The 23,981-nt window shown below is 47.5% G+C and overlaps 1 protein-coding gene across 5 annotated transcripts; it reads right to left on the bottom strand.

The window, feature by feature from the left end:
* Positions 1-151: 151 nt before the first annotated feature.
* LPAR5 (lysophosphatidic acid receptor 5) lies at positions 152-22,731 on the bottom strand. 5 transcript variants are annotated; one of them, XR_004550637.1, is made up of 3 exons: positions 22,594-22,731; positions 21,076-21,173; positions 152-3,885 (listed from the first exon to the last, which is right to left on the bottom strand). XR_004550637.1 is itself a non-coding variant. In XM_031046856.2 (3 exons), the coding sequence occupies exon 3, from the start codon at positions 13,829-13,831 to the stop codon at positions 12,719-12,721; it is 1,113 nt and encodes a 370-aa protein (XP_030902716.2). In that variant the 5' UTR covers positions 13,832-13,885; positions 21,076-21,173; positions 22,594-22,731; the 3' UTR covers positions 12,557-12,718. The 5 variants fall into 5 exon arrangements, 4 of the variants coding, with proteins under 4 accessions (XP_030902716.2, XP_030902713.2, XP_005146746.3 ...); XM_031046856.2 differs by lacking the exon at positions 152-3,885 and adding an exon at positions 12,557-13,885; XM_031046853.2 differs by lacking the exon at positions 152-3,885 and adding an exon at positions 12,557-14,151.
* Between the last annotated feature and the right edge of the window lie 1,250 nt (positions 22,732-23,981).

A 23,981-nucleotide genomic window follows, 5' to 3' on the forward strand; every position in this document is an offset into this window, starting at 1 on the left:
CATGGTCTCGGAGAAAGGAGCTTTGGACTTGGAGCCTGGAAGTGCTGAGCTCTTTTGAGAATCCTTCCTTCTTGCTGCTTTTCACGTTTCCATGTACTTGGGCACTTGCTAAAGCCGGTCTCCAGCCTGGGTCCTTGTGAAGAGAGCTGTCTTTTGCTGAAGGCACAAGCAAGGCTGTGTAAAGCTGAGCTAACACAGAGCTTTAGTCTGCAACGTGTGGTCCGTACTACACCATCTGCACGTGACACATTTAGATCGATGTTACAGCTGCTTAGTAAAACACCAAGAACACCTAATTCAGAGGAGGAACTTCAACTGCTCTGAGCGTGGCTTCAGTTGGATAGATCTGTGGTTTGGGCACATGCGCTCCTCACTTGGTGGGAATCATCGCAGGTTCGGTGCTCTTGTCCCCTGGCTGTCCACAGCTGACCTAGTGCAGTAGTAGTTGTTTATCTCTCAGCCCTAGTGAAGAGCACAAATTGTGCATGCTTGATACCTGCTTCAGTGTGAAGTCCAGCACTTGATGCCACAACAGCCTCAGGAGGAGGAGGTCTGAATTAAGGAATCTCGTCCAACCTCAGCCCTGCCAGGGCACCCCACTTTTCAGGGCCTGCCTGCGCTGCTGGTTTCCTCCTCTCTGCAGCCCTCCTTCCCCTCCTCCAGTCCTCAGCCCCCACAGCAGGTCCTGTGCTGTGCAGTTTTCATCTTGCACCTTTCACAGAGACACATTGCAAGTGCTGCCCTGGGGAGCGGGAGCTGTATTGCTGCAGGGGCCATAGCTGCCCTGGGCACCTGCATGCTGCAGGCAGGCACGGAAGTGTCATTAGTGTGCCAGGCAGTGAGCCACACCAGCCCAGAGGCTCTCTGGTTTATTGCACTAATTTAACAGGTTCCTCGTCCTTTACTTAGGAACTCACCAAATTAATTACACCAGTTTGAAATGGTCCATCTTTGTTGCGATGCTGGAGTTACGGACAACGCTGAAATGAGCAATGTGATCGAGTGAATGCTGTTTATTACAAAGCATCTATCCTTTTTATACTGTTGTCTGCATCTCCTTACAATAGCTTGGTGTATTATACTTGGGTACATACACAATAACTGTCTGTATTAAGACAGGATACATAATCAATCGCTTGCCCTATTAGTAGATACATATACAGTGTAGCACACAGCAACTAGTATGCAATTGGTTACATTAAGCCTATGGGAGCCTAGTCTCTAAAACATGCTCACAGTTCACTGTTGTGTCTTAGCTCATTCCAGTTTCTTCTCATCTTGCTTGCACTGTTACTTTTGCTTCTTTACCCACGGCTTTCTTCCTCCTCGGTTCGTGTCGAGTTCCACTTAGGCACTTGCTGACTTGGGATCATGGCCTGCACTCATCATAAACACTATCTTCTAATACTAAAACATCGAGATTGGGCACAACATGTCCACCGCTTGCAGCCAGTCCACACATCTTAGGCGAGGCTTGAACATGTCCACATTAGTAATTTTTAGAGGTGTAACAAGACTGTTTCAAAATGGGTTTATTTACACTGGTGACAATGCTAACAGACCAACCATATGCAAAACTCCATGTTCCAGGTTTGCCCTTCTCTCTTCCCACAGAAAAATTGCAGGCTTTGAGTGTAAAGTAACGGTAAAGGTTTCCAGCTATCAGACGTCATGTCTCCATCTGCCTTACAATTCAGACAAAGCTTCTGAGAAGGCATGATCTAAAGCAAAGCAAATGCTGTGTTCCCGCCTTATTCTGAAGCTATGAGAAACAGTGAAGTGACTGATCCCAGAGTGGCAAGTTCAAACTGCAGCTTTTTGGAAGGAGAAACTTAACAGCAGAGCTGGAATTAGGCTGTCTGGGCATTCCCACTCTAAAACATTGAGTGGCTCATAACTTTTATGATAGGAGCTGAAATTTTCCATTTGGCTGTCTGCCTACATCTGATTTTTTATATATTCTTTTCTTTTAAAATATGGCTTAATTTAATTTACTTAGGGGAAAAAAAAGGAAAACACATTTTGGTTTAGACCATTGAACTATATGTTAAAAAGAATAGCCCTTTACTATGAACAGCTCCAGCCCAGCTGCTTTGGAGGAAGCTGAAGTGCATGAAGGAGAGTCGTCCTTGTGTCAGGGTGACACTACTCAGGGTGAAGGAGAAGCAGCTCAGTGAAAGGAGGACAGTTAAGTCCGTTGGGGATGGAAAGCACAGGAAATAGATGAGGGCAAGGAGCGTAATGACACTAGAACTGGTGTGGGGATTAAGACAGGAGGTACTGGAAAATGAACGGTGGAAGTGGGAGAAAAGAGCCTTGACTGGGTGAAAAACATGACTAGTTTGAAAGTCAGAGCACACGGGGTTAAAAAAGGGTCAAGACTAATAGCTGTAGTGGAAGCAGGGCCTAGAGAAAGGGAAGATGGGCATGTTGAACAAGCACACTAGGCTTGGGAGCTGTAAGGAGCCAATGACATGAGGAGAAAAGGGGAGCTAAAAGTGGTGGGAAGGGTGTAACAATCCTTCCTGGAGATAGGAAAGAATAAGCTGTGATAGACCAAAGAGCAGGAAGAGCACTCAGATAACCGAGCAAGGAGATTTGAGACAGAAGGGTGGGCAAAGAACTGGCCAAGCAAGAACCAGCATGGGTCCTGTTCTAGGGGCATAAGCAAACCCTCAGGTTCCTTCATCTCATCATTCCTGAGTCATGATTCAGGAATGCTGAGGCTGGCAGTACTGCTACCTTGAAGAGCTAAGGGAGAGAAGGAAAGAAAAGAGAGATTAAGACGGAAGGGATTCTACAGCAGCTTCGGAGCTGCAATTCTCCATATGAGAAAGCATATGTTACTCCTAAAGAAAAACATCTGCTTTCGTCACCAGCTGATAAATGACATCCTGTGACCATCTTACGGGCAAAAGAGCATCCCTCCTGGTCCCCACATCCTCATCTGCTCCCTTTCCAGACTCCTTGGTAATGTCATGGAGACTGAACCATATGAATGAAGACTCATTTATGAAGACTCGTTTTTAAAGTCTTTGATTAACAAACCCAACTTTTATTGTTTGTTGGTTTTTGTTGGTGCTCCCAAGGGCTGTGCTGTACCTCTTCCTAATTCCTACATGCTCTGCCCAATTCCCCTTACAGATTCCATACCTGCCTTCCACACTGGCTTACTTCCCAGGCTATAGGGGGTTTTACCAGAACTGCTGATGGGGCAGATCACTGGGATGCCAGAGCTGGATGCGGTTCATCCAGAATCGTTGAAGGCTGCGATTCTTCTTCTTTCCTCATCCTCTTCGAAAGCTGTGATGTCACAGAGGATGAAGTATGACAGGCTGGGAGTGACTGAGCCCTACAAGGTGTGCTGTTCCAGATGTGTTCTCCCCCCCCCCGGAGAAGCTGTGGAAGCAACAAACTATAAGAAAGAGATGCTAACTTCCCTTGACCAGCTTTCTCTTCAAAATCATAGCCCAGGAATCACTTCCTAAGCTATATGGGGAAGGAACTTGAGATGTACTTGATGCAGGTATGGTTCAGGACAAGGAGTATCAACTTGTGAGACTGGGAATCTGTAAGCTCTAAGTGGCTGCAGGTTCAGATACAAGCAAAGCCCTATCTCAGCTTCCAAAAGCATCCGTCACTGTGGCATGAGGCCAGAGAGCTGAGACAAAAGCCTGTTCTGGACATTTTCCCTGGCATCCAAGCACAAAGACAGTGCGATGAAGATTGTGTGTTGTTGGTAGGGTCACTGTGCTGTCAGCATCTCAAAATGCTCCTCTGGTGATGAGCACAAGCACCTTCCCCAGCAGATCTCAGAGCCTTTCCTGTTCTTTTCAGGCTTTGTTGCAGTGCAGTGGCTGATGTCTCACAGGCAACCCTGGCAATCTGAAACATGAAGCAGGACAACTACCCTCCACAGCACTCGGCAGCTACCAGAAGCTGCATGAGGAAGAGCTGTCTGTCAAACTGAGATCCCCACCCACCAGTCCGCTCAGCCAGATGGGCAGGAAAAGCAGTACAAAGCTCAGCCGGATCAAACCATCAGCACTGAGGTTATTTCCTAGGACCACTAACGCCATCTCTGTGCTAAACTCAAGCCAGTAAGGAACAGTTGATTTTCGTTTTGCTTTGGTTTAAATTATTGGTGAAGGCTCCCCCCTACCACAGAGCTACAGAAGACAGCCCAAGGACAGAAAGAAGTGATGGAAAGGCAGGTGTAATCAGCTTCATCCCATGTTTTGGTGGCCCTGGGGAGTTGCTCTCCCAGCTGAATCATGGTTTTGGTGCAATGTGCCTCAGGTTTTTGGGAGAGTAGTTTAGTGCTTTCAGACTGCATGTCTAGAAAATGTCATGAGGAAGGACAGCCTGGAGGCAATAGAGCAGCAGCGCAGGGTCAGGTTTGAAGAAAGCAAAATGGAGAGTTGTATGTATGACAGGGTCCTCCCAAGCTTCGAGAACAGCTCAGATGATGAGTCTGACCATTTCCCTTTGAAACATTGATGTCAACCTGCCTGTGGCAATGATCTACTTATCAGATTGACAGTATGTTGCTACTGGCAGTTATTCTGAAGCAGCTAAAGTCAGTAAATAACATTTCTAAATTAAGTAGCCTGAGAGTTTTCCTATTGCTTCTCCTATATTTAATTCTTCCTTTTCCAGTAAGTCATGGTGTCTCACCCGCTGGCTTTCCTTTCCCTCACCATTAGAAAGTACAAAGTGCAGAATGACAGAATGACCCACGTCACCTTTTTGTCTATCTTGACCTTTTACTTTCTAAATCTCTTATTTTTATTACCCTAAACTAAGATGGCATTTTCCTGTTGGCTGTAGCCGTGGGCTCTCTGGCTGGGTAATAAACTTTGTGCAACCAACCACCAGATCTCACTAGTATTTCTCTGTCAGTGTGTTTCTTCTGGACTAAATCCCCCTGCAACTCCCCTCCTCTGGATCAAGGTCCTTTTGGAGAGCCAAGCATGCCTGCTGGTGGTTCAGGTTACTCTCTAGATGCACAGATAAAGTAACCAGGTCAAGAAGACAACCTCTGATTCCCAGGCCAAGAACATACACCTCACTAGCCATTGCAAGGCACCCCAAAACCAAGCCAGCTTGTGGCAGTGCTGATCCTTGCCTTGCTTACAGATTGTCACCAATAATTTCCACAGGTGCTCATGGGGCATCCTTTATCCCATAGGTCTCCCAGATGCAGGTCTCTCCTAGGATCCAGATTCAAGTCTCCCAGAGTATCCCCCCCACGCCCCATTCCGCAGGCACACCGCATTGCTTCCAGCTACCCTATAGCAGTGACTGGTGCCCCTAGGCCATAGCCGGGTGTTTCCCAAACACTGCTGTTTTTTTGTTTAACCTCCCCGTCCCCTCTGAATAGGCCATAACCGAGGACTTAGCGCTGCAATTATGCAAATCATCCTACCAGGTTTTTTGTAATGCTAATTATATCAAATGCATGCTCATCAATGAGAACGCCTAATTCCCCTTGCTCATTATCTAGATGTCACATGCCGATGTAGAAGCATCTGCAAAAGCTCATCTCAAAACACCATGTTTGTGAACCCCTTGCTACCACCTTCACAGCCCCTGCCTCTGCCCCAGAGCCCCCAGGTCATACTGGGTATCAGCGCACTCATCAAATTGTCCCCGAAAGCTAGGGTTCCTGTCGGCTGGGGACTTCGGTGTTTGGTTTGTTGGATTGCTTAGATCTTGTATTTGTGGCTGAAATCACCGGGAGAACACAAATAATGCACATGTGCTATAGAGTGCTCCAGAAAGTGACACCCAAAGTAATTCGGAACGTTTCAGCTACTAAGTTTCCTTGCCTATAAAATGATATTGATATCATATTGGCTTATGGGCCTCTGGAGAAAGAAGTTAATTCAGATTTACGAAGCCGTTGGATGCAGTGATGATAAATACTAGAGGGAAGCAGAACAGTGTCCATGTTTGCAGAATGGAATTCAGGTATGTGCAGTAAATACCCAATGGGTTTGTGTACAGCATGAGGGAAAAATAAAGACAAATAAGGGAAAATATCAAGTAGCTACTTTTTTTCCTCTTTCTGAGCACCATGTTCTTCCTACACACAGAACAAAGAAAGGACTTGGTGGGCAAAACAATCTGTTATTGTGTAACCAAGGACAACCGTGACACCTAGGCACAAGGAGTCCACAAGGAGAAAACTAACTCTGGCATAACTGAACCCAACGTGCACAGTTGCAAGACCTTTTTCAGCTGTGTTTTCACCTATTGCAGCACTCCCCGAACGTGGGAGTTCAGCACCAGCCAGGCTCTGACCAGGTCAAGCCCTCACGGAAGGTTCAGAGCCCTGTGATGGGCAAGACTGCTTTCAAATGCTTTCTTTTATAGTTGTTGCTTCTCTATTCTTCATCTTGTACTGGGGTGATGCTACCTTGACCACAGAATTACCTCCCCTTCTTCCCCTGCTCCTGGGGAAGAAGCACTGTCAGTTTTAATTCCTTCTGCTTTGCATCTTCTTTTCTTTATTACCATTTTTAATTGCTTTTTCCTCGCCGGGTACCTGCCCCCAAGCCTCGACGGCCTCATTCTTTCGGGTGCTCCGGTGGGTGACCTCACCCCGGCCCCGTTGCTTTGCCTCGGGACACCTCGGAGGGGCCAGTGCTGCAAGAGGAAGCGTCCCTCCGGGGTCCCGCCCCGAAGCACCGGGGATGGCCACCCCTGGGCCGTGTACCGGGAACCCCCGGCTGGGGCTTCCGCCGGTTCGGTTCCCAAAAGCGGCAGCCGCCGCCGGGGGCCGCTGTTGGCCGCGGAGAACACGAGTGGGGCGGGAGCAGCAGCAGCAGCCGCGCTCCTCCCGGTTCGGAGCCGTCCTCCCGCCGGCAGCGGCACCGGGGGAGCCTGGGGTGGGTGTGAGAAAGACGAAGGTTGCAGCCGGCTCCTTCCCCCGAGCTCCTGGGGGTGACCCTTCCCTCTTTGGTACCCACCGCCGTGGGGCTGCGCTGGTGTGCGCGGCCGCCCAGGGACGGGTGGCTTTGGCCATGTGTGTGTTGTGTCGGGTTTGGACGTTCTTTTGTTGTTTCAGATTAAAAAATAAACCCAACCAACCCAAATCAGAAAGCAAATGGTTATGTTGGTCGCAATTAAATTCTGGTGAAATCTTCCCTGTCATTTCAGCCGGCCCTGGGTACATCTGGCTCGGTGAGTTTTACCCACACTGGCTCCTAAGAGGGCAAAGAATAGGAAGCTGAGACCCTGCAGGTATCCCTCTGAAGCTGGGACAGGATGTTCCAGGTGTCACACTGTGCTGAAGGTTTGGTCCTGTCATCTGAGTCGATTCCTGATGCAGTGACAGGTTGCTTTGTAGCCCGATGATGTCTGTACTGTTTTTATCTTCTTTTTCCTTTCTATTTTTTTTCCACTCAGAGTCAGAAAATCTCTTTCATCATCGCTTTGTGGGGAAAAGTTTGATCCTTTCCTTCCAGCCCTTGCCCTCCTAGAGAAAAGTACTTTCTTGTTCCCTTGTATTTCAGGGACTGAAGTGGAGACTGCCTGCGCTTCAAGGTGTAGTATTTGCAGGGCAGGAAGACTAGATCACCTCCCCCTACTCACTCTTACTATCTGAATAAAATAGGTTAAAGCAGTAATAGCCATGTCTGGCTTTAGCACATCCAGATTCCCAAACATCCTTGAACAAGCAGAGCAGGTTCTTCAGTGATATTATGCTATTTCTTCCTGTTTCATTTGGGAGCCCTTAGAGACAACTATCTCACTGTGCAAGGTGCCACACAAGCCAAACAAAAAATGATCCAAATCCAAATTGATCTGTGAGTGTTAAGAGCAGAGACAGTGGATGACATGGAAATGTGGGAAACCACAAAGAAACCCTGAGACGATTTTGGTCAGCAGGATGCACAGCAATACCAGTGCAGTGACAGCCTGGCCTCTGCCGAGGTTCTGTTAGCATTGCAGAGTACAAGAGTTTGAAAGAAAGGCTTCAAAAGGAACTCATGAAACGTAAAGCTTAGACTTAACGCTGTCAGCTACAGGATCCGCAGGATCAAGGACTCCAGCTGCAGCTGGAAGGCAGGCTGGATACGCAACGTGTAATCCAAGCAATAACAGCTTTAAGAGGGAATGATAATGAAGGAGCTAAAGAAATGCTTCGGATGGCAAATCAGCATCTAAACCACCAGGTCAGAGAATCACACTGTTCTTTAGGTTGGAAGGACCTCTGGAGGACATCTGTTTCAACTCCCAGCGACTTCGGGGTGGGGGGGAAAGAGGGGGAGCAGAGGCACAGGAATATCCTCCCAAGCTCAAAGCAGGCACTGCTTAAGTTGCTCAGGGCGTCTGTAATACCAAATACATGTTTTGTTGGAGGGATACATCAAGTGGTGGGAGGTGTACAGCCAGTGCATGGTGAAAGTCATACAAGCAGTTGTAAAAAGGATTTGAAGATTATGTCTGGCTTGTTCTAGGACTTCAGAAACATCTTTTCAAGCTGACTTACAGAATCCAGAGTGTCTGTGGGTTTCTAGAAAGTATAAAATACACTTCAGATCATGATTAACGGTCACAATGTTTCTATGTAATCCACATAAGGAATAATTTCCAAAAGTGATTGTTTGTCTCTTCTGGAAGTCATAGAATCATAGAATAGTTAGGATTGGAAAGGACCTCAAGATCATCCAGTTCCAACCCCCCTGCCATGGGCAGGGACACCTCACACTAAACCATATCACCCAAGGCTTCATCCAACCTGGCCTTGAACACTGCCAGGGATGGAGCATTCACAACTTCCCTGGGCAACCCATTCCAGCACCTCACCACCCTAACAGTAAAGAATTTCTTCCTTATATCCAGTCTAAACCTCTGCTGTTTAAGTTTCAACCCATTACCCCTTGTCCTATCACTACAGTCCCTAATGAATAGTCCCTCCCCAGCATCCCTGTAGGCCCCTTCAGATACTGGACTTTAAATGCAAATGCATTTATGCGTTTTTGCAGATACCCTGTCTGATCCATATAGAATAAGCATTCAGTACTCCTTTGCCATCTCTCTGACCTTTCACTTGTTTAGTCATACGTGATAAGAAGACATTTGCTTAATGTTCACATCTGTGAATGGCATGAAGTGCAGGGAAGCAGCAAATGGCATCTTTTACCCCTGACATTCTTAGCAAGAATACTAATTCAGGAATTACCACAGTAGGATGTAGAGGGTCAATTACACAGGTTGAAAAAGCTTTTCTGAGCTTATATTCCCTTTTAGCTTTCCTTTACTGAATATGATTGCTTTGCATAGTTTGTTCTTGTTCCATGCTTTCAAGTGGTTCTATTCTGTAGCAATTGGTATTGTTGGACTCCATCACAGCGTAGGGCTTTCAGATTTGTTTGTTTGGAGTTTTTGTTATACATAATCATTAAACAGAAGCTATAAAGCAGGCTAGGGTGACTCATTTCCCTGAGAGACAGTACATGCATGTTCTCTTCTTATCACCATGTGACAGAATAAAAAAGTCAGGCTAACAAAGGCAAAAATGCAGAAGCAGGAGACCTACCTAACACTGGTTCTCTCTGTCAGCCAGGAAAAATAACCAGAACCCAAAGCAATCAAATTTGACTAGAATCCTCAAAAATGAAACAAAACCAATTCAAGCTGAAACAGATTGAAAACCCAAAGGACAAAACGCAACATCCCACACCGGGCACACCATTGCCTATGTATAACAAGGCAAGGTTTCAGAACCCCGAAGTCAGGAGCTTTTCTGCTGGGTGTAGCATGATCAGCAGCCCCCTTTGTTGTTAAAGTGCTTCATGGGATTCATTAAGAGATCAGCTTTTCAGTTGTTCATAATTTTGTCAAAATATTTGAGCTAAAATCTCCTCGGCTGGAAGTGGAATATTTATAAAATGTTCCAGGTAAAAATAGTTCCTCTATTTTCAGGGATGAAACTGTAAGAAAAGATTGTGTTTTCTGATGTTCTTTTCCAGAAGTTCGGTACTGTGTTTTGGGGAGGATGCTGAAACTCTGGCAGAGAAGCAGCCTCTTCCAAAGGAGTGGTGTCTGCCACCTGACATTTCATTCATACTTGGCAAGCTTGCCAAGAGAAGATGGAGCCAGAGTCTGCTCACAGTGGCCCTGAGGAAGCACAAGAGGCAACAGTCAAGACTTGCAAGGGAGATTCCTGCTGAACATTAGGGAAAACCTTTTCCCAGGGCATGTTTCAGCCCTGCTGTGAGTGCCCCAGAGGCTGTGGAACCTCCATCCTTGGAGGTGCTCAGAAGAGACCTGGGCAAGGCTCTGAGCAACCTTAACTAGCTCAGAGTGCTGAGTGCATTCTCCCTGCTCCTGGGGCTTTGGCAGTGTGAGCTGGGGCCGGGTCAGAGACAGTGCTGCTGAGGGCTGCCCCTTCCCTCTGGTGACTCTGGGGAGACCTTCCAGAAAGCTTTGCTGGAGCTCCAGTCAGGGCTGACCCCCTGCCCCAGGAACTGCTTTTAAGCTGGTGCTCTTGCCCTTGCATCTTGCCCAAGCAGTCTTGCCTGTGCCTTACCATGCACTCTGTCAACCCAGACTGATGGATCAACTTCCTGACTTGACCTGAGACCTGCTTTCTCAGGATGGACTTGTCTAGTGATCGCTGGACTGTGGGTCACCCTGGTTACTGCCTCCAGAGCTGATCCTGCTGCTGACTTGACTTCTTAGTTTGACTTTGGACCTGCCTCGTCACCACAGGTTTGTCTGGAAAATCTGTGTTCCCTGATGAACCCAGTTATCATCACTGTACTTGCCTTGTTCATGTTGCTTGCATGCTTACCCTTGCTGCGAAAGCCTCTCCCTCTGCCTGCCTTGTTACCATGCCTGGCTCTTAGCTGCTGTTCTTTTGGGGGGGCATCCAGCCCTCGCTGCCCCCAGCAACCTGCTGTGAGCAGGGAGTGCAGGTCCAGAGGTCCCTTACAACCCAAATCTTCATATGAACTTATGGCAGTACTGCAGCCAAGATAAAAGAAAAGAAAGAGTTTCTCTGGGCAGGGGAGAAAACATAGCAGTGAAGGCATTGTATTGATGCTAAGGTACATGGTGGGTTAGATCTGAGGAAGGGAAAAAGGACCAGAGGAAGAGGGACAAGGAAAGGGGTTTAAGAAAGAGGAAGGCAGGAAAGAGGAAGGCAGAGGTGGAAACAGGCATCAGTGCAGCTACTACAGTATCACTTCGCTACCCCATAAATCCCAGAACAAAAGGGTAACATCAGACCCTAGCAGAAGATTCGCACACAGCTCTTTCCCCTCTAGCTGTACTATGTCACAAATGATTCACATTCACATGGTAGTCTTGAGTTTTCAAAATAGAAGTACCTCCTGCCCTGCAAGCCCTCCTCCACCTCCCTCACTGCATCTCAGACACCATTAAATGTCCTTCATCTGCAGATATATTTCAAGGCTGGTTGTCTGGCTGCAAGGCTCACAAAAGGTATGGAGCTTGCATACCCAGGGCATACATCTCCCAGGGCAGCCTGTGGCACAACAATCTCCCTGCAGAGAGGTTTATCGTCTTCTATAGGTCTTTATGAATACCTGCTCCTACAGCCACCTGTAGAAGCGTCTTCAAGGGAGGCTGGAAAGATGGATTTAAAACGCTGTGTCCCTTAAACTGTATTTTGTAACACAAAACTGTGATGCATTGCAATACATAGCACAGCAGTTATGAGGTAGGGAACTGAAATAAGAATCGTTGCTAATTTAGAAGTCTAAGAACCAAGACTTCACCCTGAACTGCATTTCATGTCATTTTCCCTGCCCTTTCCTTTAACAGGGGTAGCCTGAGTCCTGCTGGAAGCCACAGAGAAGCTGTTCTACAATGCAAGTGTAGAGGCGACTGCCCTGTTCACTAGCAGGAGTGAATAACGGGTTTCTGGCACTGCCTGTGTACAGCTGGATCTCTCTTCTGGGAAGATTTATGAGGCTTTTACATAGAGTGAGGGCTGAAGAAGCATGTACAAACAGTGCGAGCAAATACACTGCACCACAGCCTCATTCTGTGACATCATTTATTTGTAACAGTGAAAATCACTCAGACCTGAAATCAATTACCCTGTGGCTGAGCAACAGGAAAGTGCAAAGCACTAAGGTTAGTGTGAGCTTCACAGACAGATGACAACAGTATTGGTATGCTCTCTTCTTTTCTGGGGTCATTATGAATGTTGGGTGTATTTTTAAGTATTCTAGTGTTTCCCAAGCTGTTTTGCTTTAGGAAAATGTGTAGCTATTGTGCTGCATGTGCATGTACAGCTGCACAAGCACACTTGACATACCTCCTAAAGGTTGCTTTGCTAAGGTTTGTGACTTACTATACAATTAGGAACCTGTTTTCTGCAAGAGTACTAAACACTCAACTGTCCTCCTTGACCCCAACAAGGATTGCTAAATGTTTCAGCTCTTCTGGAAAAATTAAGACACTTACTTAGGTGCCTAAGCTGGACTTAAGACTCAAAATGAAGCACACTAGGTTTCTTTCAAGTCCTTGTTCCCTTATGTTTCCTGTACCAAAAGAGTGAGGTGAGACCATGTCACCAAGATATCTCTGTTTATTCAAAACAGCCTTTCATCCTTCAGGTTTGTATCATCAGCTTCACCCACATACAGTCTGCCATGCTCCCTCAAACAGTTTGCTAAGTTACCTGAGCTGTAATCAGTGGAAGGGTGACTGCAATGGTATGACCTTTCTGTGCTTATATTTCCGAGTCCTCAATAGGGCCATTCAAGAATACTGCAGTAGGATGTGGTGGCAAAGATTCGTTGGGATGGATAAAGTTTTCATTTGGGAACTGCTTTACTTTTGAGACACCATGGTCTCGGCTTGGCTTATGCTCCACAACTTGATTCTTAAGCACCACTGTTTCTGAGTCCCAGGCTTGTCCCCGCCGCAGTTTCTTAAAGGTGTTACGGAAACCCTCAGTACTGAAGTAGTAGATCAAGGGGTCCAGTGTGCAGTTCATGCTGGCCAACAGCATTGTTGTAATTAACACTTGGCGAACAGAGACCTGTGTTTCTTTCTCAACCTTAATCACTCGGGCCTTCATCATCCCATAGACTGCCAGGGTAGTGTTGTAAGGCACAAAGCAGATGATGAAGATGACCAGATTGACCAACAGGAGTCGGACCGTCTTCTGCTGTCGCAGGGTCTTTGTCTGGCTGTTCCGGTAGAGCTCTTGAAAGATCCGGATCGAGCAGTATGTCACAGAGCTGAGAGGCAAGAGAAACCCCAAGATTTCAGCCAGGACAACTAGGGGGAAGAGATTATTCTGCCACATGTTGTCACTAAAGCTTTCAAAGCACAGATAAATGGTCTTGTTCTGTACCTCACAGTGGTTTTGCTTGTGGACTATAGCTGTGGGGATGGAGCCTGTGAAGATCACAACCCAGACAATCAGGCAAAGGAGCTTGGCCATCTTGGGGCGCCGGAGGTGCCGCCAACGAAGTGGGTGAACAATGGCAGCATAGCGATCCAGATTGATGCACATGAGGAAGAGGCAGCTACCATACATATTGATCTGGAAGACAGAGCCAGAGACCTGGCACAGGGTGTTACCAAAGGGCCAGTGATGGTTAAAATAGTAGTAGAGTCGCAGTGGCAGAGGGAGTGTGAAGGTGAGGTCGCTCATGGCCAGGTTGAACATGTAGATCATTACTACAGACTTCAGGCGCAGGTAGCGGATGAATATCCATAGGGCTGTCACATTCAGCGTCAAACCTGTCATGAATATCAGGATGTAGCCAGGCAGGAGCAGGTGGTGGTTTAAAGTGTAATCCTTGCATGTCTGAGATGCATTGGAAGTTGACATGCCAAGCAGGGATCAGAGGAGGGTGATGCTGAGGTGGCTAAAACTGCTGGTGGGCTAAAGAGGCACAAAGAAAAGCTCTGAGAGAAGTCATTCCCCTTTAAGAAGCCACAGGCTGATCATCCCCCTTATCTGCAGCTGGGAGGTAGATGGGCACATCTCTCTTGCATCCAATCTGCTTTGGATGCTGCTCTGTGGTCATCTAGCAGGGATGGTAATGTAGTCACCTAGAGTCAGCTTCCGCCTCTAGTTCAGCAATTCTTTCCAGAGCTTATGGGGATTCTGATGTGATGAAGGGTCATTGCCAGTTGTCAGCACAACTCCTGGTCAGAGTGGAAGACTTTAAGTTAGAGCAGGAAATCTCTTGAGATGTTAAAATCATGGTGACTTCTGCAGCAAGAGCTCACAGAGAAACCAGAAGACTAAGAAAAATGGACAATAGAGAAGTAAGTAATTACATGGCAGAGGAAGCCAGAGCACAGAGAAGGTAACTGTTGTACAGAATCATTTATTGCTCAGCCTCAGGAAATACACTTTGCTTCTATCCCTGCTGAGGGCACATGTATACATGAAAGGGGCAGCACAGCAGCGCATGGGGAAAGTAGTCAACACAGGTCCAGTGAAAGAGAGAGAGAGAAAGAAAAAGAAGAGAGCAGGCATTTTGAGGGGAAAACACTGACTGGAAGGAATTGAGAATAAAACCTCTTTTATATCAGAGAACAGGACTTTGTTCATCTGTACATCTGTGGCAGATAAAAAGACTTGACTTAGACTTGACTCCACCCTAGCTCCTTTTCCTAGGTTAAACAACCCACACAAAACTGAGTCCCAGCTAGTTGGAGTTCCTTACATTGTTTATATTCCTATAGTTCCTTGCTTGCATGGGACAAGTGGTGCTTATTTGGATTGCATGTCCTCAGGACATTTTCTGACTTACAACATAGTAAAGCATGTTGCTGTCCATGTCCCACAAACACAGCACAACCTGGTAAGGCAAGGGAGCACACAGTAAAGAAGGATGGGCCATGGGTTTCAGTGGTCTGGAGGCTGGAGCACTTGCCCCATGAGGAGATGCTGAGGGAACTGAGCTGGAGAAGGGAAAGCTCCAGGCTATATAATGTATATCCTATATTGGGTTTGCCTGGCAAGGTTTTGGTGACATGGTTGGCTTCTGTGAGAAGCTGCCGGAAGCTTCCCCTGTGTCTAATAGAGCCAATGCAGCTGGATCCAAGAAGGACCTGCTGCTGGCCAAGCCTTAGCCCATCAGTGATGGTAGTATCTCCTCTGGGATAGCATATCTAAGAAGGGGACAAGTTGCTGCATGACAGCAATTGCAGCCAGAGCAGGGGAGTGGGAATGTGTGAGAGCAACAACTGCAGACACCCAGGTCAGTGAAGGAGGAGGGCAGGAGCTGCTCCAGGCACTGGAGCAGAGATTTCCCTGCAGCCTGTGTGCAGACCATGGTGAGGCAGGCCGTACCCTTGCAGCCCATCAAGGCCCATGCTGGAGCAGATAGCCCCCTGCAACCCATGGAGGTCCATGTGGAGCAGATTCCACCTGCAGCCCATGGAGGTCCATGGTAGAGCAGAGGGATGCCCAAAGGAGGCTGTGATCTGTGGGAAGCCAGTGCTGAAGCATCTCCCGGCAGGACCTGCTGTCCTGTGGGGAGAGGAGCCCACACTGAAGCAGGTTTGGTGGCAGGAGCTGTGGCCCCCCAGGGAAACCATGCTGGAGCAGTCTGTTCCTGAAGGATGCACCCATGGAAGGGACCCACACTGGAACAGTTCATGAAGAACTGCAGCCTGTGGGAAAGACTCATGCAGGAGAAGTTAATGAAGAACTGTCTCTCGTGTTAGGGACCCCATGCTGGAGCAGGGGAAGAGTGTGAGGAGTCCTCTCTTGAGGAGGGAGAAGCAACAGAGACAACCTGTGATGAACTGACCACAGCCCTCATTCCACATCCCCCTGTGCTGCTGGTGAGGAGGAGGTAGAGAAAACCAGGAGTAAAGTTGAGCCCAGGAAGAAGGGAGTAGGGGGGAAGATGTTTTAAGATTTGGTTTTACTTCTTATTATCCTATTCTGATTTGATTGCTAATAAATTAAACTCATTTCCCCTAGTTGTGTCAGTTTTGCCTTTGACAGTAGTTGCTGAGCAATATCCCTGTAGTTAACCCGAGAGTCTTTTGCTGTATTTTTCTCCCCTGTCCGTTTGAGGAGGGAAGTGATAGAGCAGCCAAGGTTAACCCATCACACTACTGAAAAAGGCTACTGAAAGAGGACAGAGTTAGCTGCTCACAGTAAGACATCACAGGGGAACAAGAGGCAATGGACGTAAACTGAAGTAACAGTGATTCAGACTGGATATAGCACAAACTCTTTTCATTGTGGGGACAATCAGGCATTGCAACAGATTTCATAGAGAGGGTATGGATCTCAATCCTTGGAAGTTTTCAAGACCAGACTATAAAGTCCAGAGTAACCTTGTCTGATCTCATAGCTTCCCCCTAGAGACTAGAGACTAATATTAATTAGGCTAGAGACTATCTTAGTTATTCTATGATCCTAAACCCAGACATCTGCTCTCAAAGCTGTCACAGTGGAGCAGGGGTTGGTAAGTATGACACAGTTCCCCCACAGCTGTTTGCAGGGGTTAGATAAGGGCTCCCTCACAGAGCCCACATAGATTGTGATTCACTTCAAAAGGAAAGGAGAATTTCTTGTCTAGAGGAAATCTTTACATAAGGTTGATATTAGTGGAAGAGGAAGCTAGTTAGCAACTTGTCAGCCATGACAACCATGTCAGACCTTCTGGATGACATTGTGGGGCAATGTACAGGGGCAGAGGGGGGAGGGAGGAGCTATTAAAGACATAAGTGTGTGCTAACCTCACAGGTAGGAAAAGATTCATCCTGGCAACAATGTGTTAAATGATGAAAATGGAAGTCTAATATGAGAGAGCAGACAGCTATCAAATTGCTCATCCTTTTGTGTTGTTGGGCAGGTCCATCACCATGACAGGTTTCTTAGAGGAGCTTCTACTGGTTTGTCAAGCTATATCTGGGTGGATTTCACCCTTCTTGGTGGATGAAAACTTTGTGTGAAGACTCACTTAAGTTTAAGGTATAAAATGATCCAGCAAGAGAAGGCAAATGTGCAAGAATGTTTCCAGTGAAATGATTAAATGCCTTAACAAGTCTCAAGGATTTTGGCTGAGATAAAGTGAGACTGAGTCTCTGTGACAGGCTATAACCTGCTCTAACTTGTGTGCCCAGACCAGCCAAGTGTCAGGTGGAGGTGACTTTTCTCCACAGACAAGCTGTTCAAGAGGAGGTATTCAATAAAGAACTTGAGAGGGAACTTTTCTTTCACAATTTTACATGAAAAGCCAGTGTAAGATTTACCATCTACAACATCCAGTGCCAAGGAGTTCCAAAGCTTAACTGCATCTCAGGTGAAGAACCACTTCTGTTGAATCACCACCTGCTAGATTCAGTTCCTAGTTTTAGTGTTGGGACAGTGGTAAAAATGTCCCTATTCACCTTCACCTTATCACGAATAGCTTTATAAATGGCTGCCATATTCCCTTCAATAACTTCTTTTTGTTTTGTTTTGGGTTTTGGTTTGTTTTTTTGAGGTTAAAGGGTCCTTATCTTCGTAGTTGTTCCTCACAGAGGAGCCGTTCTGTTCTTTTGAACATCCTTGTTGCCCTTCTCAGCACCTTTTCACTTCTGCTACTGCCTTTGTGAGCCCTGTGGTGGAGTGCTCAAAGGATACACGATGTTGATAAGTTGAACTGAGTAGGTGTAGATCTCACTTGCAAAGGGCAATGGTGAGTTCAGATTGTCTTTTCTTATCCCTGGCTAGATGATGGTATTTTAAGGCCAGTCACTCACACTTCTCTTAACCTCTGCAGTTCTTCACAGCCATGCCTCATCTTTTCTAACTTGAATAATCTTATTTCTCCAATATATTTGTTATTTTATTATTATTCATCCCTGGTGAATAAGTCAAACAGTGCAATCCCCAGCACTGGTGACTTACAACTCCATTGTGAAAACCAAGCATAGAATCATAGAATCATAGAATCATACCTTCATTCTCTGTCCTATCTTGTAGGCACTTTTTATCCAGGTAGGCACCTTTTATTTCAGTTTTAAGCACCACTGGTGGAAAGCCCTTTTGGAAATTCATATGGGCCACTGTTCATGTGCTGTTGGCTTCTTCAAAGAAGGACTGTGAGACACAGCATCCCTTTATAAAAGCTATAATGACTCTTCCCCAGTAATTAGATGTGACTGCATGGCAATTGATTTTTCCCCTTTATTACAGCTTATAATTTGTTCAGCACAGACATCAAGCTTCCTGGTCTGAAATCCCTCAAGAGCCTTTTCTCAAACGGTCTGCAAGTGAGCCTTTAAAAGCAGTTTTAGGCAGATGTTTTTACACCACAGTTAGTGAAGTCATCCACGCTTCAGCTGCTTTCTGACCTCTGGGGTAGGAGCTATGGGGTTTCAGACACTGCTTAGCTCATCCTGCTGCTCCACAGCCATCCCTACCACCATCTGATCAGAGAACACCCTTTGATTAGAGGAGTTAAGAGGGAGTTTCAGCTGTGGAAATCTCTTAGGCTTTCCTGACATGAACACCAGCGCATGAAATCTGTTCAGTGTTTTGCCCACCATCACCCTTTCTCTATTTTCTGTGTGATCTTTCCTTACACATGAGTCCAAGAAGCAGAGTTCTAAACTGGCAGCAAAGATCATTGAGAGCCGAAAATAGATTAGGGTTTTCAAAGGGATTTTTTTTGTTGGTGGGTGGATTTAAGCACTGAAGTAAGAATCCCCTATGGTGGTGTTACTGACGCTAAGCTGAGAGTCTCACATTTGACATAATGGATACTGTAGTCGAGATCTCAGAGACCTGAAATGAGATGTGTACATATGTGGTCTTCAGAAAGATGAAGCTGTGGGAACAAAGCATTTCTCTGCAGAGCACTGAAGGTACTGTTTTGACTACCCCTTTACCATTAAAAGGTAATTGCTTTAAGCTAAAAGAGAGGACAGATTGAGATGAGCTCTTAGGCAGAAGCTCTTCCCTGTGAGGATGCTGAGGCACTGGCACAGGGTGCCCAGAGAAGCTGCAGCTGCCCCATCCCTGACAGTGTTCAAGGCCAGGCTGGATGGGGCTTGGGGCAACCTGGTCTCATGGAAGGAGTCCCTGCCCATGGCAGGGGTTGGAACTGGATGAGGTTTAAGGTCCCTTCCAACCCAAACCAGCTTGTGAATCTATGATTCCTTCGCTGAAAAGGAAAGCTAAGAGTACAGCAGGTTGGTTTGGATTACCCTTGTTGGTTAATGTCTGAGAGCCACAGGCCATGTTCTTTGTGTCTGCCTCTGAAAAAACCTCAAGTACCCATTGCTCCACATGAAGCTACTAAGGGGACTCAAGTCAACAACTGTGTCAGGAGGCAAGGGTAACACAATCCTCCTCTTCACAATGAGATGCTGACTTGAGATCCTGAGAGAACTTCTGTTTGGTGATTGACCTTATGTGGGCCAGAAGGTGGAGGAAGCATCTTTTTACCTCTCACCGAAGATCAAAATAAGCCCCTGAAGGCCATGGTCTTTTCCCCAGCAGGAACAGAAAAGAGCAATTCAAACTTACAGATCCTATCTAGACAGATGTTTTTTTCTGATTTTAGGTAGAAAATGAATTTGCTGCTAATATTCTTGCCCTGGGAGAGGGGACAGGGGGAATGACATAGACATGACCTGTGCATGTGCACCTGTGTGCACACAGACACACACACACCTCTGAGCACCTGCTGCAGGGGAGGAGAAGCTGCAGAAACAAGAAGGAAGGAAGAGGTGCTGCTATAGGTGTGAGATGGGGGTAATGTCGGCTGCTGCTGCTGTGTGATGGAAGAGGGGAATGTGATGTTGAAAGGTGGTCGGATAACCCCAAAACCACAGTTGAAAAGAATGCACTATCCTCCCCTCCCACAGCTCCCCTCCTTGAACAACAGCCATGTCAGAGGGGTTGGAACGGGATGATCTTAAAGTGCTTTCCAACCCTAACTATTCTATGATTCAATTCTACATGCCTCCTCATGGTGTTCGGGAGCTGCCCAGGGCCCTGGCTCATGTGGGGTGCTGGACTGAGACAAGCCAGAGATTGGGCCCAAGGTGGGCATCTCTCCAGAGGCAACAAAAGAGGTGGTAGGCCTGGAGGCCCCACAGGGCATGCAAAACCCATGGGGATTTGGGTGAGCACACACTCACCCACCCCTACTGTACTTGCATACAGGGGCCAGAACAGGCAGCATGCCCTGAGGTGATGTGTGCCTGGCATCACATTGTATGGTCCTGGGCTTCTTTTCTCCTGAGACTATCTCACCAATGGACACTGCCTCCTAGCACTGCAAAAAGGAGCACAGCATGGTGGGACAGAGGGTTATACACAGGGCTGAGAAACGAGGCGGAAAAATACAGCAAGAAAAAGCTTTCTGAGCATGCCACAAAGTCAGTGTTTCTGAGAGTGACTTGTGTTTTAAACCCTGGACCTCTTTGGGGCTGTCCTGGGGATGCAGACAGAGAATGTGGCACTGGGGTGCAGAGCAGAGCAGCTGAAAACACAAACTGCACAATCTTGCTTAGTAAACCTGAAACCAAAAGGAAATAACAAAGAGTGCACCGAACCTCAAAAACACCCAACTTTGCTTTAGAAATTGAAGATACATTTTATCATAAATGTGGATGCTTTTTATCTGCTGTAGGTGATATTTAAGTCCCACTTTTCACCTTTTTTTCTAACCGAGAAATTAGATTATTGTGATGATTTATTGTGATGATTAGAACTGTGAAGACATTCAAGACTTAGGATGTCTGCTTTTTAATGAGAGATAGATGACATTAAAGCTTGAGAGTTCCATATCTAACTCATGAGGTCTGGTCACACTGCTACTGTGTGTTCCTTAGAGGTGTCATCCCCCTTCATCTCCTGAGGGCCCCATGGAACAGGACTTCCATAGTGGGCAAGTAAGCTCTGCAATCTGCCCATGCTTTTAGTATCACCGGATCCTAAAAACAGGATCCTCTGAGTAAATATTGAGACTTGCCCTGCACTTCTAGGTAATTGAAAGAGGTGTAGAGGGTTCCCCAAGGGCCCCATTATCAGGTCTGGCAGCACATGTGCAGCTTTTCATGGGGACCAGTGCCCAGTGCCCCCACACCATCCATCTCACTTACCTCTCTGATGGTGAAGAGCCACAGGTGCCTGCAGGCTTGCTCGATAGCAACTGCAGTCACTGCAGAGCTGTTGTTCCAAGCACCAAAACTGAAAGCAGCTGGAATCAAAATAGGACCAGGCAGGCTCTTTTGGCTACTTGTTAATCCAAATTACAGCCATACTCTACCTCATCATATCTAGTTCTACATCTGGCATGCTGCAGTTCATCTCTGTTCCTTTCTCACTTCCTGATGCACTTCTGGCTGGCCACAGAGAATGAACCTTGCTACCCAAAGCTGATTAAGATAAAACCCATCCTATGAAAACAAACGTAACCATTAAAGAAGCAACACCCAGATGTCCTTGCGACTGAGACCTGCCCAGGGTCATAGTGCCAAACACTTGCTTGTCTTTGCTCCCATGATAACTCAGCCACCCCCAGGATGGACAGGGGAAAACTAAAATATCCCCCTCCCCGGAATACAGCTAAACAGGAGGTAGAAGTGAAATATGGGAAGTGAGAGCAAAGCTGATTTAACTATCAGGCAGTGCAAAGGCTCAGGGTCCTGTTTGTCCCATGGGCTTGGGTGCTTTGGGACTGAGCTGCTGCCAGCTGTGTACAGCTGGCTTGTGGCAGGGACCCAAACAGAACTGAGCTCTGAAGAGGTGTCAGTGCCCGTGGCAGGCAAAGGCACGTTTGCCACAAATATCAGTCCCTGTAGTTTAAAGCTACAGGAGGCACGGTGCTAAGAAAGTACAAGATCTGATTTAGCAGGACATCTGTGACCTAGCACTGCCAGATGTAGCTGGGAAGGGATCTGCCCTTCTGCAGAGCCCATCTGGCACTATTGCTTCAAGTCCTATTTCTACATTGCCAGTCCCAGCACACCTGGAAGAAGACAGAGGTCATGGGGACACTCCTAATCCTAACAGTAGTCCTTGCCAGAAGCAGTTGCCTTGAGAAGAAGGTGCTCTGCCTGTGGGATCCCACTTTCTCTCCAGCCCTTGACCAACTCCTCCGCCTGCTGGCTGCTGCTGCTGCTCTTTGACTTTCTCACTGCCTGCCTCCTTGTTCTGCCAACACTCCCTCCTCATTCAGGGAATGACACACTGAGGGATATACGTTCCTGCTGCTCATAAATCCTTAGAGGGTACAACAGCACCCAAACCACTGATCTCACCCTGCTTCTTTTTAGTGCTTCTCTTTTTTAACTGGACCCACGCTTTCTCATTTCCTAGTTGCTGGGATCTTTGTTCTCACAGCTTTTTGTGTCTCTCCAGTTCCTGTAGAGGCTCTGGTGCTGATAAAGGCTTGCAGATACACCAGGAAGGGGGGAAGGCATCCTTCTCTCTTTGCAAAAGGAGTCTCTGATAGCCTCTATGGGAACTTTCCCCTCCCCTGTGACCCTCACCCCTCACACATGTGCACACACCTGCCTGAGCTTGGCTTTTCCCTGTGTGCCAGAAAAGGAGAACATGGTGACACTTAGCCCATGAACCCGTGAGCCCCAGAGCATCCCTCACCCAGGTTCACTCACCTCACCAGGTCTCAGGGCATCAGCCCACGAACTCCATCTCCCCGTGCCCAGGTGGGCTCACACCTCTGCCCCTCACTGTCCCTTGGAGGCTCAGCTCGTGGTGAAGAGCAGCACAACCCCTGGCATTTCCTCACTGCTGAGTCGGTAGCAGGTAAGACCAGATTACTGGGGTGTGTGTTGGAGGCTACACCCTGATGCTGCAGATCCCAACATGCCTGTTGCCACAGAGAGATGACTCCAGAAAGCAGGAACAAGGACCCAACAGACCTAGGGATGCAGGCTGCTGGGAAGGCAAGGAGAGAGGTGGAAAACGTGCTACAGCAGAGGGGCTGCTCAGATTTGAAAGGATGACTGATAAACCCTAGTACTCTTCATATCTCTTTGTGCAGGGAAATGTGGAAGAGCACAGCAAAGGGGGGCCAGGGTGGAAGAGCCATAGCAAGGCTGGAGCAGCCATGCTTCACTTTCTGAATGATTCAGACAGAAAAGCAGAAACTTCCAGGCTGTGTGAGGAGTTTCACCCTCCAGAATGGTGGGGGCAGGATGCTAGGGAATGTGAGGCTTTTTTCTCCTAGGACATTCTGGTCACACAACTCACATTTTCCTGGGCTCTCAGGAGCTCGTAGGAAAATCCTACCCACTGAGAAGAGGGGCAGCCCCCTCATCATGCCTGCTTAGGGAGAGGGCAAGGACTGAACCTCTTGCCATGGGGAAGAAAATGAGAGGGGTGAAGAGAGACCTGGCAGAGAAAGAGTTAAGAGAGCCAGGGATCAGCCAGGCTGTGTTTGTTTGCTGTAGCTATGTGGGCTGCAGGGTGGAAAAGAAGAATCTCCAGCCTGGAGGAGGCAGAGGAGGGAGGGTCCCCAAGGACGGTGACTGGGGATGAGGGAGGCTGCAGTCCTTCCCCTGTTTGCTCCCATGAGCTGTTACTGCAGGGAAACGCCATCTCTCCAAAGTACTTGGTGACAGAGCAGTGATGAGCTGGTGGGTCTAACAACCAGCTTGGTGCTGCCAGGTTTTTCTTGTGTGGAAGGCTCTGCTGTTGGCTGCGTCTCTGGCTGCTTCTTACTGATGGGGTGACTTGACTGTGGATGAAGACAACCAGATCAACTGCTGGCAGAGACCAGGGCTCTGACACTGAAGCTGTCCCCAGCCATGTGAGCTCCTTCTGACAGATGTCTGCCCCAGACCCCTAGTTCATGATGCTGCCTGAGCTGTAGGTAGGCAACGGCACCAGCGTGGAGGCTCTTCAGGGCCAACCTGTCAGGTTTCTGTGGGATATCAGGTCTTTGATGCCAGCACTGAACACCAAGGCAGCCCACGGTCATTACCCAGGGCAGGGGATACCCATGTGCTGCAGTGCTGGGCTGGAGCTGCTGTGAGAGTGA

Source organism: Melopsittacus undulatus, chromosome 2, assembly GCF_012275295.1.
Source record: "Melopsittacus undulatus isolate bMelUnd1 chromosome 2, bMelUnd1.mat.Z, whole genome shotgun sequence".
Lineage (NCBI taxonomy): Eukaryota > Metazoa > Chordata > Aves > Psittaciformes > Psittaculidae > Melopsittacus > Melopsittacus undulatus.